Raw genomic sequence first — 19,454 nt, 5'->3', positions numbered from 1 at the left:
TGTGAGATTGAACTGTAATTCAAACCAGGTTGTTTGCTGTTTCCCGACGGTGTTTTCTCTGGCCGTTGGAGACAAACAGGAGGTTGTGCATCCCCTGATTACCGGCATCCTTCAAGTCAGGTCAGATTGGGACTCTTGTTTTGCCTAGTCTGTGGGATTAGACAGGACATCGTAATAAACTCCGAAACTCCGTCCAAAGTCCTGTCTCTGTTGTTAGGGTTTTTTTTTTTGCTGCCAGTGCTCCCATCATATCTCTGAAGATGTAAGCCCGCGGCCTCGTCCGACTCCAGTCATCTGCGTTTGATTTTCCACTGCTCCGTTCTCAGAGCATTACAGCGCTCTCGTGTCCAAGAGCGTCCAGAGAGAATCATCTCCCATATGCATTAACAGGGAGTCTAATTCAGATCAGGAACATTGGCACAAAACCCTAAGACGAACATCTCTCCCCCTAGACTGCTGGATGCGGCAGAAGGGAAGAGAGGGCTTTGTTCAGGTCGAGGCCTGTTTGTCTTTTGTATTCCAGGTACACGGGCATCAGAGTACAGGTCATGTCAAAAGATCTCTGGCTGACAAAAGATGCCAACAGGAAAAGGGTATTTTATTTATTTTACATAACATAAAACACCACTGCTAGCACGAAAGGCTCAGGTTTCTTATGGTTAAGTAGCACCAAGACCATAGGTGTAAGTGACTATTTCAGCATGTCAGAAATAAGTATGTATTCACACACACCTTTACATATCATTCTGTAAGTGATAGGGGGGCACAGCAACAAGTATGATTAAGGTATGATTATGCATCAACATTTTAATGAATGGAAGTGATCAGTGCAGTAGAACATGAAAATTGCAAATATAAAATGTATAATGTCCGGTGTCTCTTTACTCACAGTAATGGGCAGGGTCCACTGTTGAGTACAATATACGTGCTTAGGTCCTGAAAATTACCAGTAGGCCTACTTATAATGTAAGGTGCATCTGTCATGCTTCTGTTAAGCTTGTCCAAATTAACTTGTCTGACCTGACAACAGTACCAAAGGGGGCTGAGACTTGGGAATGGTCAGTTAATCATATGAACACTGTAGGCCTACAATTACAGCAGAATGGACCATTTGTGATGGACATTGTTGGGGTTTCTGACTGTTGTGGATGAAATCATTGAAGTAGGCGATAGTTACTTCTATGATTGACAGGTGATAGGTGAGCAGACTATAGGAGATGTTAGTTTGAATACCTCATAGGAAAAGATCAATAAAATATTGGAAAGAGCTTCTTTGTACAACTTCCTCGTAGACATTCAGGATAATTGTCAGTACCTGTTCATATGTGGAATGACTTAAAACATGATAAATGTGGTAAGATAGAAGCTTTGTTTTATTTTGAAGTTACCTAGGTATTTCAGGTGAAGAAAAAACTGCAGTAATGGCACATTTGCATAAGCAATTATACATCTTGCCATAGGCACCTTTCAAAACACTCCTAACCTTGAAACATGACATGCCTTCATGATTAATGAAAAGGGTCAAATTAATCAGAGCAAAACATTTTAAAAACGGAATCCAAGCTGACTCTCTCTCTCTCTCTCTTTCACACACACACAGGCAGAAAGTGTGTCCGTCTCATGTAGAAAATTACACCACTCTTATACGGCTTGTTCTGTATTTCCCACAAATATTCACAGGCACACATGCAAATATACATGTCCTCAGGGAGTTTTGACAAAGGCAGATTACTCATTTTGAGTTCAATCAGACTTTTTTCTGCAACTTTTAAAAGGAAGCATTGTTTGCAGAGTTTATTTAATGCCAACCTACAAGAAGCAGCAATTGAAAACATATGGCTCTTTCTCAAGCTACTCGAACGCTTTTTGGTGGGGGGGGGTCTGGCTGTTGTGCTTTGTCCTTTCTAAAAGCAGTCGGCTTAGCTTTGAATAAGAGGACCCTTTTGATTCCAAAGGTTTTTTTTTTTTTTTTTTAAATAGCAGCATACTGCATATGTTATTTGTCAACAAGATGTCAAGCAACTGCGGTGGTTCTCACAACAGTGGACTCACTCCCAATACATTTGACCTACATAGAGAGTTTTCCCATTAAAGAAGCATGCCTACTTAATCTCAGTCATTTTCCTGTTATGTATATCCTATACATTGCCTGGCATGTTGCTGTTTGCATGTTGCTATAATGTAGTATAGAAAAGCGGACCACCTGGAACGATGACCCACCCGGCATGTAAAGACAGAGTGTTTATCTAGCACTTCGGACTGAGTCGCTGACCTTGTGTAATGTTTTCATAAATATTACAGGTTTGGTTACACTGCAAAGCCAATAAGATGGATCTCATTTCTCACATGCTTTAAGAAATCTGGTTGGGTATTTCAATCACACATCCTATTTACACACATAACACAGAAGGAGGTTTAAATTAAAGTAGCCATGTAATGAAAATGCTTACATCCATAAAAGATTAAAAGGTTGCCATCACATCCACTGTAAAGCATGCGATATCCACGTTCATGTGTTTAATTGGCACTCTGTGAAAGTACGGATGTATTTCACCAAAAAGGTAGTTCTAACTCATGGACGTTTGATCAGTAAGGGCTTGAATCCCAAACTGATGATCTCAAAATGAATTACCTATCTTGTGGTTGAGGTGAACTCTTGGCAAAAAACAGGGCAATGGTTGAAGAATCTATTGTATTTCCTTTCAGTAGTCTTTATGAGAACAATTGAGTTAAAGTGCTGTGGTGTTGCCATCAACAATCAAAACGATCGATCAAAATCAAAGCATCACAATCATGACCCTTTCTCCCCTCCCCCCCCCTCTCTCTCTCTCTCTCTCTCTCTCTCTCTCTCACATACACACACCACTTCCCATTTACATTTATCTTCCCACACACAAACTGACAACACTTCCCATTTACATCGCTCACATTTATTTCATGTTCTGCTTTCATTTTAAGAGCACTCTGCGCAAAACTGCCTACATGGCCGGTATGACTGGGGGCACATGAACCAGTAGATGGCCTCACAAACCATGGCATTGCCAGCAGTCTCACTCCAGTGACTCAGTCTCCATCCATTGTCACTGCACAGGCCTGGCGTGTTGCCAGACTCTAGCAAGAATCAGCTTCTTAACCAAACATGTCCGCGATAATATAAAATTATCAGTGGTGAAATAAATACCATGGCTGAATAGTTCTGGTTCAAATCGGGCAGTGTACTAGTAGATGTTTTAGAATAACAAATCAGAACAGCCCATTGTTATTGTATTACACCCATGGTGGAACCCAATCCTGGATGACCTGCGGAGCCTTTTCCAAATAATTTCTGGAAAAATAATTTTGCTGAAGACACATCTGCACATTTAGCTTTGCAAGATAAGCAAGCCAACGTGTTAGAATTAACTATCTTCCGTTTGCATAACATTGTTTGCTACTTGATAATGTTGTCAAACCTAGTTGGAATCGAGGTGGAGTTGTATACAGCATCAGGGGCGGGGGAAATGATCTCCCAAATGGGGGCGGGGGAAATGATCTACAGGGATGAGACAGAGAGAGTAGAGATGCATACAAGTAGTCATGATACTGGACATGATAAAGCCAGCATATTCTCTTGACTAGAAACAGAGCTTTTGCCCTTAGAGTTTTTGTAACCCCAAATTGCATGGTCTGACCTATTGGTTAACCTTCATGTCTAAAAAAGGGGAACAGTGTCAGGTAGGGTTCCCCAAAGTGTGAGAGTGTCAGATATCACCTCTCCACCCAGGGAGACATAACCCTCCATTGTTATTTCTATTAGTTACATACCTAGGTGCAACACGTGCCATAAAATCATGCCGATTATGGGAAACTGTGGCAGGCCACAACTGTGTAAATTTTGGACGAAAGAAAAGACCCCCCAGGGAACCAGAAACAGGCTCCACGTCACGGATGATGTAAGATTCTGAATGTCCTGTGCTGACTGCCAGTTTTACTTTCTCTTTGCCTTTTTGTCTTTTATTTTTTGACACTTGTGGTACACCATATGTTTCTTGTTAAGCACTAAGTTGGACCTAGTGCCAGTTTTTATACTAGAGCTGTACAGAGGTATGCCAGGATACAAGAGAGGGATAATAGAAAATGACAGCCTTGGTTTTATTCATTCTGTTTTTAGGGCCACTGTTAGCTCAAAAAACGTGGTACGATGAGTGACTAATCAATAGGTTTGTCAACAAGTGGTCCATCGGAATCAAATCAAATATCTTGTTGATTTACACTATGATTTACACACAATCCATTGCCTTCATGTGTGCTTCTACTGGTGTTCATAGAACACCCTGTTTGATTCTGTATTGACCCCACTTTGCCCCCCCCCCCCCCCTCCACACACACACACACACACACACACACAAGACCACCACCACTACCACCCCCAAACACACACACACACATACTCATACTCCTCTACAAAGCAGCAGTGGTGAGGGTGGGAGAGCGAATCTCATGCTGGTCCTGTTAAAATCACCCCCTTGGGTTTGGCAGTCACATATGGACCAAATTACTACCAGTGAAGTTGACACAGGATTCAATTCACCAAGTGAGATAGGGAGAGCCAGTAGACTGTGTGCTGCAGGTAGACCTCACACGGCCACTCTTAATGTTGGGGAAAGATTTCATACACCTCCAGGTTTTGAAAATATGACTCTGTAGGCCATAATTATAATCAGGACTTGGCCCAGGTCCTGGCTAAAAGTACTGCATGAAGGGAAAAAAAATAACGTTCCACAAGGGATGTCAAAATATAGATGAATTACAATATATCGAAAGGCTGAGTGAGAAAGGGGTCGAAAGTGCATGTTTGCTTTTGAATGTATAGTGTAGATTTCCCCATTTGGAATCCAATACCCATTTCCTCTCCAAACTATGGACACTGTAGTGAAAGCGATACTTCATAGACACATGCGATACTTACTGTAGCCTACTGCCCACTGTCTTCATTTGAACCTATTTCCAGGTTTGAAAACACTCTGGACTAGGATTTCATTATCAGAAACAGGATGCATTGGAGTGTTGCAAATGTGTGTTCTACCCTAGCACAGCTTTAACCTCTGCCAGTGCATTGATATAAGACCTTGAACTTTGACTATGTTGAGAGTGCCAGATTTAACAACTGAAGAGGCGGGAAACATTATGAGCTCTGTATTGTAGCTTTAAACAAACATGCAGGTGTTTATTTATGCGAAAGACATGCATACATATGATGTCAGAGAACATGGTCTAACTGACTGAGAATCATTTCATTCTAAAGCTCCCAGAGCCAGTTCAATCCACTCTGTTAACTAGTGGCAGCTGTGTGTCCTCAAGCAGTGTGTGTTTAGAGATGTTGACCAATCAGACTCAGTTCAGAATCAGTTTCTTGGTAGACATTAGATTCATACGTAGAACTGATTATAGTGATGAAAGCAAGCCATAATCATAAGTATGTGTCAATTATATAAAATGATTCATGTGTTAAAGATGTCTGCAGATATGTCAGGACCTGTCATGCGTCCTCCACTCATGTACAGAGAGGGGGGTGGGGGGGATTTGGGTCAGCCACTGGAGATTTATCATGAATTGACACAGTGCTCACAACTGTTGCTTGTTAGTGTGCTTTGCACAGGATAAATAAAGTAGAAGAGGAAGGACAGTCACATTTAAACGTCAGTAAAAATGAGTTATGTTCCAGTTACCCAACTCTTTACGTCCGAGCGGCCGCAATGCACAGCGGTGGAGAGCAGCAACACATGTATGTGTGTCAGTGTGTGTGTGTGAGGGCCTCAGTTGGGCCAGCATAGTCACTCTCCCTGCCTGCCCTGTTTGGTCTTCATTAGAGAGGCCGCCCCACGATAGCAATCAGGACTGCTCAGCCACTTCCCCCCATCGGGGAGGGAGACGCTTAACCTGTTTCCGCGAAACCCAAGATGCCGCTTGTTAAAAGTTTACAGTCTCTTTTCAAAGAGAGGACTCATGTGTTTCACTGATGCTGTGTGATGAGTCATTAAAAATACAGGCCACATGCATACGTATGCTGGAGGGTGACTCGCAGCATACAAGGGAGGCATCATCCCAAACTGCGGTTGCGTGTTAAGAGAGTTGGTGAAGCAACACACCAGTGTGCTGTTTTTGGTGACATTTGGGGCGTTGAGATGACTTGCTGTTTGCCCAGGCATACCTTATGCAGATTAGCACATTTATGCTGGCATGGCATGGCATTCCACAGACAGAATATATCAAGTGAATCGAACATGGACAAGGGCCCTTCTGAGTTGCACATCTGTGGGCAGCAGAGTTCTGTCCAGCATGGGAAGCCCCAGTGATGTCTTGAGTCACGTCTGAAGGTCTCGCAAAACACTGCAGCTTTTGTGTGTCATTGGACAGATATACTGCGTGGCCACGTTCAACCAAACACAACATTGCCAAACCGGGGAGGGTTTAGTGCTCTATGGGCACCCCCAGTGTCAGGGTGAGATTTATTTTAATAGATTTTGGGCTGAGCGGCTTAATAAAGATGCAATGTCTGGCAACGGGGGCAGTTGCTCAGCCTCTGTCAAGTTGTAAAGAACAGACGAGCTGTTTGGGAAACTTGGAGTGGATTGAGGTGATCAGATTACAATTACAATGCATTTAGGAGGGTGAATTGCAAGCACATTTGTGCTCTCTTACTGCTCTCTGACAGTTCACTTATCCCTCTTCTATCTTTTCACACTTTTTTTTTACTAAACAACAACTGTAAAATATCTCTTTTTTTATCAGTCTGTCTGTCTTGTCAATTGAAAATAATGTATTTAAAATAAAGTAAAGAGTGTTTGATGTCCACTGATATATGCACTCCAATGGAGCCTTCTGCTCAGCCTTTATTTGCAGAAACTTGTCACACTCATCTGTGCTGAAGGATTTCTGTTTGGTGGACCTGGGGATCTTCCTCTGTGGTTGGTTGTGGAACTTAGGAAACATCTGCTTGACTAACCTCTGACCTTCCATGTCTTTCACCTTTCACCTTCCAATCATATTTTCCATAACCAAGGTCATTTATAATATGAGCCCCATAGACCAGGTTTTTTTATCAGGCAGTTAAATACACCAGGGTGAAACAGCATGGGAATCTAAACAGTTAAGATATTTGTTTGTTTTCTGTCTGTTGTCAAGGCATTATTGAGTTTGGGAGTAGATACGGGAAATACATTCACTGAATAATCCCCTAAATTTAATGGCTGAGAATTAGGCAAGGCTTAGTAAGACTTTGCTGTCTTCAGTTAATATTCTTGTGAGTCAAATATTTTCTTTTACATCTGCCAGCTAAGCGTTGTGCCAGTAAATTAAACTTTAATTTACATTTCAACACTGTACAGCTGAAAAAGAACAAACGAACAAGAACAAAAAAGATGAAAAACATCTTTTACCAAATCAAAGTAAACTATGAATCCATGTCGCAGTGAGTGTCTCACCTTACCAACCATAAACAAGGCCTGGCACAGGTGTTCCTCCCCACACTTTCATGTTTGACACCGCATCACAAACACATCCCCCTCACTTCCACCTGCGCGCTGTTAGAGCCTTCAAAGCTCACGTCACCAGCTTCTCCAAACCGTTTATTACAAGGGCATCGCTTCCTGCTGGCCGAAAAAAAAAGAGCTTGAGATTGATACCCTGCTCTGACCCCATGGTAGCATGCGCTGGAGTCATCAAACGCCGCCGCTGGGACCGAGCCAGATCAGGGTCACTGAGTGGAAGAACTCTCAGGCTGAGAGAGAGTGGATAGGGAGAGGGATAGAGAGATAGACTGTGAGAGAATAGAGGAAGGGAGAAGAGGCAGACTGAGAGAGAGTGGGAGAAGGAGAGAGTGCTCCAGTGTGCCAAGGCAGGCATGAGGACGCTTTATTCCACTGCCCGGTAAGGGTGCTTGCTTGGCTGTCCACAAAGATGCAAACTATTCCCCCTTGGGAGAGTGAGACTAAAGGCAGCTGACCCTGCCAGCTCAGATCTGCAATATTTATTATGTGATTCCAAAACACATCTAATCTGCAGGAGGTGGTGTGGAAGGAGGGGAGGTTACATAACAAAAGGACAGAGGATCCATTCACCACAATTTGCTTTGTCACATCCCCTGTTTTCAATTAAGTCCAACAAGGGGGCATTGCAATCCCCAACAAGCTCTTGTTCACTGATTGTTTCCTTTGTACCAGGCGACACCCCCTACCGCACAAATCGTCTCAAAGGTGCCAACAGTTGTGGACCTGTGGGTGATGAATTTCAGGGGTCCCTTTAGGTAATCTCTCAGAGGATGGTTTTTCTTTGTGTTCTGATCCAAGACCCTGGTGCCCCTGGTGACATTCTGGAGGGCATTTGAAAAGCTTCTTCTCAGTGGGTGAGCATACAGTATGCTCTTGTGAAAGATTTCTTAGAGGAAGTGAAGCCACATTGCAAATTAGGCTGCCTTCCCTAGTGAAAGAATTTAATAAATGTAGATATTGTGAAAGAAAATTGAACATTTCAATAAATATAAACTGACATTATTTTCAAAGACAGCTCAATTCACCCTTATGAATAGATTTGACGATATTTGACTATTCATTCAAAATAGCCTTACATTGGAAATTCTCATTTCCAAAAATTACTGTACAATGTTTTGAAAGGAACTGTAGAAACACAAAGTAGCCATTAACTTTACTAGCATAAGCAACAGATATCCATCCTTTCCCCTTATTCCCTATGGTGATCTCCTTATCTCAATATTTGAACGTGAATGGATGACTAGTTCAGTTGAGGCCTTGGCCAAATACAAGTCCTTTATTAGTGAAAGCGAATTTTACAAGAGGAGCACTCATGAAATACTTGGTGGCAGAGGGAGTTAATCTTGGGCCTGAATGCACACAGCGTCTCCTGTTTCTATTTCTATGCGTATTATGTTACATTATGGCCCTCAGTGAAACGTTTTCATATCCTTATAAAAGGAGAGGTAGGGACAAGGTGCTAGGTAGTTATTTCCAGGTCAGGTGATTTCGTGTACATAAAATGGTTCAGTGCATTTCGAGAGGTCCTAAGGAGAAGTGTGGAAACAGAGAGGACTGGGAGTTAATCTAATAATGTTGTGTAAGTAAAGTCGAGAATTCAAAAAAAACAGAATGCAGCTGACACCACATAGGAGTCCTTGAGGTACATCCACCCATCCACCAGGAAGGGAGCATTGCCATAAATTGCTCCGACACACACGGTGGCATACTAGTGAATCATCCCTCAGATGAATCAACTTTCATTTTAAACTGCACCTCATTTATCTGTTTTTACAAATCAACCATGGACACTGAAATGGCCTGTTTCCTGCCGCCGTTATGGGCAACTTCATCTGAAATGTCTAATTTCAAGTATTCTAAGGTATTTATGTCGATAAATATTGCTAACGATGTATGTGCATGCAACTCAGTACACAGGCTTTCACTGACACTGTGGACACAAAATGTATCTGTGTCCGCAACCTTTGATCTCTACTACTCTACTTAAGTTGAAGAAATAATGACTCCATAACGCTGAAGGTCTCAGTGTAACTTATACAGAGCATGCTCTCTTCAGGTCATTGTGATCTTAGTCTGCTGGATTGGAGAGCGGATGCCCTGTAAGTAGTCTATGGTGTTGAAGGCAGTTGAAGAATCAAGACGAATGTCCGACATTTCCTTTCTATAAAGGTAATGCACATGAAGGGCTCATTAGAGTAATGATTTGTAATGCTGAACCAGCTACCTTTATGAATGTCCCCCAGCATCACAGACACAGACACTCACACGCACACGCACACACACACACAGAGTGAGAGGTATCGGTATGGGTATATCACGCACCACAGACACACACACGCATACACACACACAGAGTGAGAGGTATCGGTATATCACGCACCACAGACACACACACGCATACACACACAGAGAGAGAGAGAGAGAGAGAGAGAGGTATTGTATGGGTATATCACATACATACACACACACACACACACACAGAGAAAGAGAGAGAGAGGTATCGGTATGGTTATATCACACACACACATACAGTACAGTGGACATTGTATAGTCTCATAAAGGTCTGCGAGTAAGTGTGAGTATGATCATTGCTTTTATGATTCTATTCAGTGTAAGACATACAGTAGATGGATCATGCAGCCTGTGAGGAAGTAAGCATGTTAAAGGTGAGGTGAGGATAGAACCAGAGGTAAATCCTTAATGATCACTCAAATGAGCTCAGGTGCACCCTGTAGTGGTGGTCTGATTATGGTATAGCAACACATGATGTCACTTTTGCCCCAAAATGTAGGCCTTGGATTCTGGAATACCAAGCAAATTCTTTTGATGTCCAGCTGAGAGAGGATTAATAAACAAGTCATTCTAGATGAACAAAGAATGAATGAATGATGTGTAAAATTTGGTGCAAATCATCAGATTGAACTAATGGATGAAATAAAGTGTCCATCCATTACAGCTAGGGCTAATTTTGGCCAGATCTTTGGATAATCTTGAGAAACATTCTTCTATTCTAATACACTATTAATCAATTATTTATACATACTGCCCTACAAAGCCAAAGAGCAGTATCTGCAAAAATGCCAAACTGAGAAAAACAGCTTTTTGTGTTTTTCTTACACCAAGTATAATCATCAAATTATATTCAAAAACAAGGGGTATAATTAGATAGATCAAAGTGAGGTGAATATTAAACATTTTGTTTTTTTGACATTTAGGCAAAATTCGGTAGTTTTATAGACTATACTGCGCTTTGCCTTTGCATTACCTACGTGGCCATACAATAACATTTTGCAGTAAGTGTAGCAAGTGATCATAATCACTCAGTTTTTATATTATTTGAGGAGGTACTTTCTACATTTTTAGTGAAGATATGCTGCTTGATGCCTTAACAATGGCAACGCTGTCATTTATAAACATTTATGTTAAAATGGAACAAAATCAATCGAGTATTCTTCTAGACTTTCATGTCAAGCAATATTGCATTGCTGCACACCAAAACCTAACCTTTGACACCTTTGCACACTGCTATTATATTTATTAAAGTAAATGTTAATTACTTTTTGTAGCCTTTTTTAGTCCCAGTCTGTCCCTGTGCACACACACACACACACACACACACACACACACACACACACACACACACACACACACAGACACCCCCCCTATTAGAGTAAGGGCAAGTGAAACAAAGGCAGAATGCAGTAATGGCAATTGAAATCAAGGCAGTAAGGGCAGATACTGCACTCTGCCTTGGTTTCACTCTACTTTTCTATACAAACTGCAAACTAAAAATGTAAATTTAGCTAAGAAATGTATTAGGTAGCCATATGAAATTTTAACAGATTGAAGTGCAGATCATGTTTAAAAAGTGCAGATACTGCTCTTAGCCTTTGTAGGGCAGCATATCTCTATGACTCTATTGCACTACTTAATTGTGACCATGTTGAGAGAGTGATTCTCTGGCCATCCCAGGTCAAACACTTCCAGTTAAAACAACTATGCCCCTTAGCTGTGTCTGCAATGTGTGCAAAGGGAATGACAGATTCATGACCCTTTCTTAGAATCACGCTTCTAATAGCCTACACAAGCTTTCCTGCAAGTAGACAACTGTATTTTGTGTTCTAAGCTCCAAGACACACTTATCTCCATTTTATTCAGTATCAAAATGAACCGCATCATTTGACTGATGACAAGCTATTATGTTTTGTATGCCACAAAAGTTACATGGTTCATAAAGTTCTTATCTATCCGCCCACTGCATTGGAAACATGAAGGATAAATACGGGTCTGCCAGTTTAAATACAGACTCCTGTGCCAGAACACATAATGATTCTGTGGTAAGACATGTTGCGTTCCACCGGTGTAAATTATCTTCTCAAGTTGTAAACTCAATTGCTTTTGTAAGCTACTTAAAGCAAGGACTGGCAGAGATTTATTGATTGAATGATCATGCAACAAAAGATAAATAAGGATAACAGTGATCCATTTTTTCTTTACTTGACATGGCCTTAAAAGTAAATATTTTTTTCTTAAGTCAACCACAAAGCGTATTCTCAGAAATACAGAAGCATCGACTAACCTTACCTCACCTTTAACATGCTTAGTACTTCCTCACAGGCTGCATGATCCATCTATTGATTTTATTATCTTGGACAATGAATGTCATCCACTCTACAGCACTATCAAAAAGCAAAAGAGCTTGATCAGCTGGAGACTTCGCTCACTGCCATGCACAACTGAAAGGCTGAGCAGGTCATTTGTTCCTAGGGCCATTGAACTATTCAATGCCTCACTAAAGGGAAGAGGAGAGATAGACTTCTCTGCTTAGTCTGTCTGCCTCTCCACCCTCTCCATGTTTGAGTACTGACTGCTGCTTTACTACTGTTTTACTAATGTACACAGCCTAATGTTTTCACTACTGTTTTACTGCTACACTGTTTTTCATGCTATATTAGCACACATGATCAATGGCTGCGGTCAGGCTTCTGCTACAATACTGAATGAATTAATGGCTATAACCCTATTACCTCAACCTGTTCTTGCACTGAAATTGTTTTTTTATTTTACCTTGTCTACATTATACTTTACTCTCCTATTTGTCAATATTATTTATGCTGGTCTCTAGACCTTTCTTGCACTGTTGGACTAATGTTGGACTACTTTTTGCACCTTCACCATGACACTCACTCTCTTGAGCACCTTGCCATGCACACATAACTATGGTTGGACTACTTTTTGCACCTTCACCATGACACTCACTCCCTTTAGCACCTTACCAGTCCTGGCCCTGTCACTACAAGCGTCTTATGCTTGATCACTCTCAAGCACATTGGACTTTCTTAATTTAATTTATATAGTGTATTTATAGTTTTTGGTAGTTTTCTTATCTTTTACTGTCTTTATTGTACAGTGGAGTTTAGTTATATGTTTATACTTATACTTATGTTTACCATTTCTGCTGTAAGTGCATGTTGTATGTGATGTCTGTATGCTACTGAGACCCTTGAATTTCCCCTTGGGGATCAATAAAGTATCTATCTATCTATCCGTAAGTAACTTCTCTCACCAGGTTGTCAGTAGAACACTTAAGGTCATACTGATCATACTGAATCAAGTAAGACTGAAATATTTTGTTAGTATCCAACCATCTTCTCAGATCACTTAGAAAAAACAAACTCAGTACAAATACAACAAATATGTTTTTATTGACATAACAGACTGTTTTGGTGTAATAACCATGTGTCTTAATGAAGAAAAAAAACTCACAAAAACACTAAACAACCTGTATTATGATCCCGTCCATCATGATATCGCTGTAAAACTTGGTCTTATGATTTGAAATCACAGGACCATCATATTGGTAATAAGGAGTGCACATCTGTAAACAAATGTACATCCATATCGTTACTTAAGAGTTATTGACATCCTCAACAAATCTGCAACATTGTCCCTTTACCCCCCCCCCAAGACATCTGGTTTGATAAAGTGGCAAAATAATGGTAGTGACATGAAGATACACCAACGGTACACCGCATAGGGAGCAACAAAGAAAACAATCATGTTTACAAATAGCAGGTCCACGAGGCAAACACTGGCAACGCACAGGATGTACTTCAATGCACTCCCTGTGCAGAACGACTGTGCTTCAATGAGACCCCAGCTCAGACCAGACAATTGAGTCCAAATGTTGATAAGTCACATATCGCGCCGTGGGAGAGACAGCAGAGCCTGGCCCTCAGCCTCCCCCTTAGATGTTAAAGTGTCCGTTTTGTGCGGTCCATTGCTACTCCGAGAATAAGATGGTGAAGGCCATTATGACACAGCAGACGGCCACGTAAGGACTTTTCCTCTCACCTGAAACAGTGACAAGCAGAGAGCAGAGAAGTCAAGGAGGGTATTCGATTATTTGATGGAGAATGGAGTTGCATTTGACGGATCATTCTTACCTATTCTTGCACATTTCCAGAATATGCCCAGGAACCTGAGAAGGAAAAAGAGTGGCAGGATTAGCAATGCCGAAAGGATAAAGAATACACATCCACCTTTCTCCAGTTACCAATAATACTGATGTACAAAAATTAAGGAGAGTCAATATCTAAATTGACTAAAGAGCTCTAAACTGATCAAACACTCAGTGATACATTTCACAAACAGACACGATGGAGGATCATTTCTGAGACAACCATCATTTAATTTAAGAATCTGAAAAGCAGGGACATTATCAGATGGGAACTGACTGAGAGGCTCAAACTTTTAATTGTATTTCCTTTCCCTTGAGCACAGCACAGAACAAAATCACAAAAGTGCATAGCAGAGCAAGAGGATTAAGAATTAATGAAATTACATTTCCTCACAGTTAGATTAGATTTCATTTCAGCTCAGCAATTAAGGGATTGAGGTTTGAAAACGGTCATATCGCAAAACTGTACGACTGCAACTCATCTTACACTGGTCTACCTCTAAAACAGCCACAGTTAGGGGAACCATATAAACTATCTGACTTTCCAGTTCAAACAAAAATAGTGACCACTCACTCTTCAATACCAGCATCCCACTAGCAGCAATGTTGAAGAGAACAATCTAGTTTGTGTGTGTGTGTGTGTGTGGTGGAAGGAATCAGGGGTGAGAGAGTTTAACGACTGATATGCCTTTAAGGGCCAAAACAAGCCTACATGACTACAACAGCCATGATTGCGGCAGTAAAGACAGCCCCTTGAGGAAATACATTCTTTCTCTTGGTTGAAGAATTCTCCTTTGACAGAAACAACAAACAGCAGTGACAAAGTAGACCCCCAGACAATAACCTGAGGTTTCCTCTGGGAGGGCCGAATGAGTGTTCCTCGCTCAAGCTTGTCCATTTGTGAAACTTATCTCCTCATTAAAAACTAGTTAATTCTCAAACATCAGCACACTTCTTCTCATACTACTGGGCAATGTGTTGTACATATTGAGGGATCTAAAGGCATACAAACTGTATGACCTACCAACACCTGAGAAAGATGTTCAATTCCACTACCACTTACATCCTCAAAATGTCAATTGTTGCCAAATTGACAGTGGTAAACACAATTCCCAACAAAGAAAGCAGAACAAAATAGACTTTGAGGTGCTATCTCTATTACTGTAATGCCAAATGTGGATAATTTGTCTTGGAAAATGCATCTGTTTGTGGGGATCAGGCCACTGGCTGATAATAATCCCCTTCATTTCCTCACCCTACCATCTGACATCCAAACATGTGGCAAACATCTTGCTGTCTTTAGCCTCACAGAAACAGTGTCTTTGAAAGTGTGTGTGTGTTTGTGTGTGTGTTGGGGGTAGCTGGGGACAGCTAAGGGAAATCAACATGTTCACACCTTTGACCTAACAATAATATCACTGACTGAACAAGTTAATAGCCATTAACTGGAATGTATAATTATAAGTTACCAAGCTTTGAACCCAATAAATCTATCCAAAGTAGCCTATCATGCAATTCGTTGAGGTGTGCCACATTGTTTGATACATACCCTGTTTTGTTCTTATCTAGCAGACTCGGCGCTAACGAACGGATGTATGCACATGTGCAAATTAGCAACAGGATAACCGTGAGGAGGCTCTGGAAGTTAAAAATGGCAGACTGCGGGAAAGAACAGAAGATGACTGTAGATTATTCATATGAATTATACCCATCAAATATACTAACACAACTTAATGCACACATGATGCATTCACATTTTTTATTAGGAATAAAGACCTACGTTTGTAAAACTCTACCCAAGAATTTAAGCGTTTTGTCGGAATCAGTCAAATGCTGCTTGATCAACGCATTAATTATATTACAACTTCTTGTTCCAACAAGAAGGCAGGACAGTAACTTCGTAATAACTTGCATCCAATGACTTTTGGACCACAATAAGTGGACCACCTGGATTGTAACCAACATTAACCTAAACAGTTCGGTACACGAATTAGTTGACCGAATTAAGTGTTCTTATTTTGCTGCCACATCATCCATCTTTCCAGGCTAGCACTACCCAACTCCTGCATACGCTTGAACGATACTAATGCCTGCTAGTCCTGTTATAAGTTAACCGTAACTGCTTATAACGCAGACAACCGTTCCCAGTTTGGTTAAGGTATCATTTTGTTTGACAATATACGACTCAGACACTAGTTGTCAATTAAGTGATATAGCTTTTAAGGAAGTAAGGCAAACTGTTGTACTGAATGTGTGCTAAAATAGATAACGTTAACAGTCGTGGAATTCAACCCAATTAACGTTAGCCATCTGTCGTTAGCTAGCTTAAGACATGTTGTTTGCTCGACAAAAATATTCCAACAGCATAAAAACAACATAAAACTATTTCCGTGCAGTTATTTTATGATGCAGTTTGTAACGGCGATACACTTTTTAATGGAAATAAATGGGAAAGCTCCGACTTATGTTTGCCACAACAGCTATCTTACCATTTCGCTTCTAGCCCAGACAGCCACCTCACACTTCCTGTGTTACTCTGGAAGTGACGTAGTAACATTTTAAAGCAGCTACAGAAGCCGGGACGTTTCGCCTTTCCCCATTTCATGGGTAAGACACTGGAGGGATCCTGCAATTCTAACACAAAATATGTTATTAAAACTTCGGGGAATTTGTTCTGTTCGAAGTGAGATTACTGCTTGTTTAAGTCCTATGGTGCCAAGATGATAATTGACCATTTTTATGTTTTGTAAACTACTGGACGTTCGTGTTGGTGTTCCACAATGTGCGTTTGACGTTGGATCTCAAACTAGTCTAGCCAGTTTACGCATTTTAGAAAATATTGTCGTAAATGTAGTGAAAGCGAGTGAAAGGTGAATACGAGTTTACACAAACTGCTGTGTTTATAACGATGATACACTCATGCAACACGCAACTTATTGGCTATTTCAAAAGTAAAGACGTAGCGTTAGGCTAAGTGTGTTCAAAGTGAAATAATCGAGATTTAAGCGAGTGCACACCATTATTGTAGATAAAACAATTTTGTATCTCATAACAAAACACCACAAACGTCTACTAGAGTCTGTACTAAATTCATACGAATCTAACCTTAACTATGTCATCATGACTCTTGAGAGGATTTCTATAGCATGAACGTTTTCTCTTCTTCTGAACTGTTTGATCTAGGCAAAGACGGCAAGATCCCTCCAGTTGATCTACCATAGATGTTTAGATAAATTAGGCCGTTGATAGATTAAATGTGGTTTTAGAGAGGTGCAAGAGATTTCAGATTAGCACTGAATGTTGGCCAACACAAACAAGGCTCACACAAACAAGGAATTGACACAAAAATGCAACTGATGTAGCTCATAGTATTTGTCTCTTTATCTGCAGTTGGTATTGACAAACTTCTGGTTTATGGGGTTAGGGGTGTACTTGCCTTGGTCTTACACAGTAGCCTACATAATTGAAATGTTCCATCAGAAGTGATCTCTCTCACATACTTCTGCAGACAAAGTAGTTTTTTATATCATTATTATTAAAACAATGCTTATCGAACTTTGATGGTGATAGACAGCCCTTTCCCTTGAGGACAAACCTACAGTACATGCTTGAATTTAGTTTGCTGCTATAGTCTTCAGAACCACAAGGGTCTGTCTTCAGTAGCCTACACCCAAAGACCCGACCCTCATGTTCACTTCTCAGCCTGATCCCACGACTTTATCTCTGCCTCTGACTGGACTTGATCCCTGTTAAGAAAGTGACTAGGACCCCAACACGGCCATTTGGGAAAGTTGTTTGTTCAGCCCTGATCCCTTTCCCCTCTGCAGCGTGTGGCTGGGGCGGTGTGGGCCACTAGCTGCTGCTTGTCTGCTCTCACAGGCTCATCAAGCTGCCCTGCCTGACGCCAGAGTGTTGATAGTGGCCAGCTTTGCTCCCACACTTACTGCCAGAGCATTGTTTCCTGAGCATGATGGATGTGTGGGCCCTCAGCAGAGATAGTACCCCTTATAAATGGGCCTTGTCCGAGTTGGAATAGTTCCGTTGTGGTGGCATTAAGGTGTGCTTGATGAGTTAAGTTTAGTGGTCGCTATGAAATGTTGGTCAAGAAGGTTCATGGCCCATTAAGTAAGTCTGACAGTATATTGCCTAAACTGTCTGCAGAGTCCACTCATACCTACACTGAGAGCATGGTATGCAGCTGACCAGAATTCCTGTTGTGGATGTCTTTGATGTGCTCCCCGTCCTAAACCCCCTATGCTTGCTAGAACGTCTGTCATTACTGAGAAGGACATACTTTCTGTGCAGATGTTGCAGAGGCCGTAATGAATGGCTGTCCTGTTTTAAAGAGGTGAAGGTTTAATTCTTCTCCCTGTACGTGTGCTGTCACAATCTTTGCATAGAGTGACTGCTGTCCAGTGATTTACGCTAGCCCCTTGCTTGGTGTCATTGGAGAGTCAGCAAGTTCTTCTTCCACTGTTTAGTCTTCAGAACAGGTGATAGCCAGGGTGATGAGGAGCCGTGTAGATGAACCAGATGTGTTGATGATTGAAATAACTTGAAAGGCTCTGTGTCAAGCTAATAGCATGTTACTGTGTTGGATCAGGTCACAGAATTATGTTGCAGTCTTAGCCTAATCTTTGTAGCATAAAGAAATGCAGTCTACCTGTTTGCATATCTTTTTGCTAATCAGACTCTTTTATGTCTGATGACTCAGCATGTTACCTTGTAAGAATGAATCACTTGATAGACTACATGACTTGGGCAGCTGTAGCGCTTCGGACTTGTAACTGGAGGGTTGCCGGTTCGAACCCCGACCAGTAGGCACGGCTGAAATGCCCTTGAGCAAGGCACCTAACCCCTCACTGCTCCCTGAGCGCCGCTGTTGTAGCAGGCAGCTCACTGCGCCGGGATTAGTGTGTGCTTCACCTCACTGTGTTCACTGTATGCTGAGTGTGTTTCAGTAATTCACGGATTGGGATAAATGCAGAGACCAAATTTCCCTCACGGGATCAAAAGAGTATATATACTTATACTTATACTTACTTATACTTATACTTGTCATACAGATAAACAGTTATTTCATTCATTTTGCTTAAATATGCAATTTATTTTCCACTGAATTCTGTTGAATTATTGAGCTACACTAAATGTACTATTTTTGTTTTGTTTTGTTTTGCAGTTGCGTACGGTGATGGAAGTTAGTCTCCGTCAGATCACCATTGCCTCTGACCCCGAGCGCACTTTTTTTCTCAAGGTCGAGTGGAAAGAGGACTTTGGAGCTGGATTTGTAATTCTGCTGTGTGATGGAACCTCTGCATGGACAGGAGAAGGTAATGGCTACGGTCCTGTGTCCTCCTTTCTACCTCAGATTGGTTGTTACAGTAGAAGGCAAACATGCAGTACCCACTGACTCTTATCAAAGTAACAACAGGCCTGAAGTGGAGGCTGAGTGGGAGGATAGCTCA

The 19,454-nt window shown here is 41.3% G+C and overlaps 2 protein-coding genes across 2 annotated transcripts in view; one reads left to right on the top strand and one right to left on the bottom strand.

Annotated features, from left to right (window-relative positions):
• Window positions 1–13,215: 13,215 nt before the first annotated feature.
• On the bottom strand, window positions 13,216–16,513 carry tmem167a (transmembrane protein 167A). Its single transcript, XM_076284541.1, has 4 exons — window positions 16,479–16,513; window positions 15,539–15,648; window positions 13,976–14,010; window positions 13,216–13,883 (listed from the first exon to the last, which is right to left on the bottom strand). The coding sequence occupies exons 1-4, from the start codon at window positions 16,479–16,481 to the stop codon at window positions 13,813–13,815; spliced, it is 219 nt and encodes a 72-aa protein (XP_076140656.1). The 5' UTR covers window positions 16,482–16,513; the 3' UTR covers window positions 13,216–13,812.
• Window positions 16,514–16,551: 38 nt separating this feature from the next.
• xrcc4 (X-ray repair complementing defective repair in Chinese hamster cells 4) overlaps window positions 16,552–19,454 on the top strand; it is a 31,108-nt gene continuing 28,205 nt past the window's right edge. The window contains exons 1-2 of the mRNA XM_076284540.1: window positions 16,552–16,596; window positions 19,169–19,319. Coding sequence (XP_076140655.1) covers window positions 19,181–19,319 — 139 coding nt within the window. The 5' untranslated portion in view covers window positions 16,552–16,596; window positions 19,169–19,180. The remainder of the gene's footprint in view (window positions 16,597–19,168; window positions 19,320–19,454) is intronic.

The sequence above is a fragment of the Alosa pseudoharengus genome, unplaced genomic scaffold (genome assembly GCF_046254945.1).
Source record: "Alosa pseudoharengus isolate Yale_2024_CS ecotype anadromous, Long Island Sound unplaced genomic scaffold, YU_APseudo_1.1 YU_APseudo_1.1_scf_14, whole genome shotgun sequence".
NCBI lineage: Eukaryota > Metazoa > Chordata > Actinopteri > Clupeiformes > Clupeidae > Alosa > Alosa pseudoharengus.
This window is presented reverse-complemented; position numbering and strand designations above follow the sequence as displayed.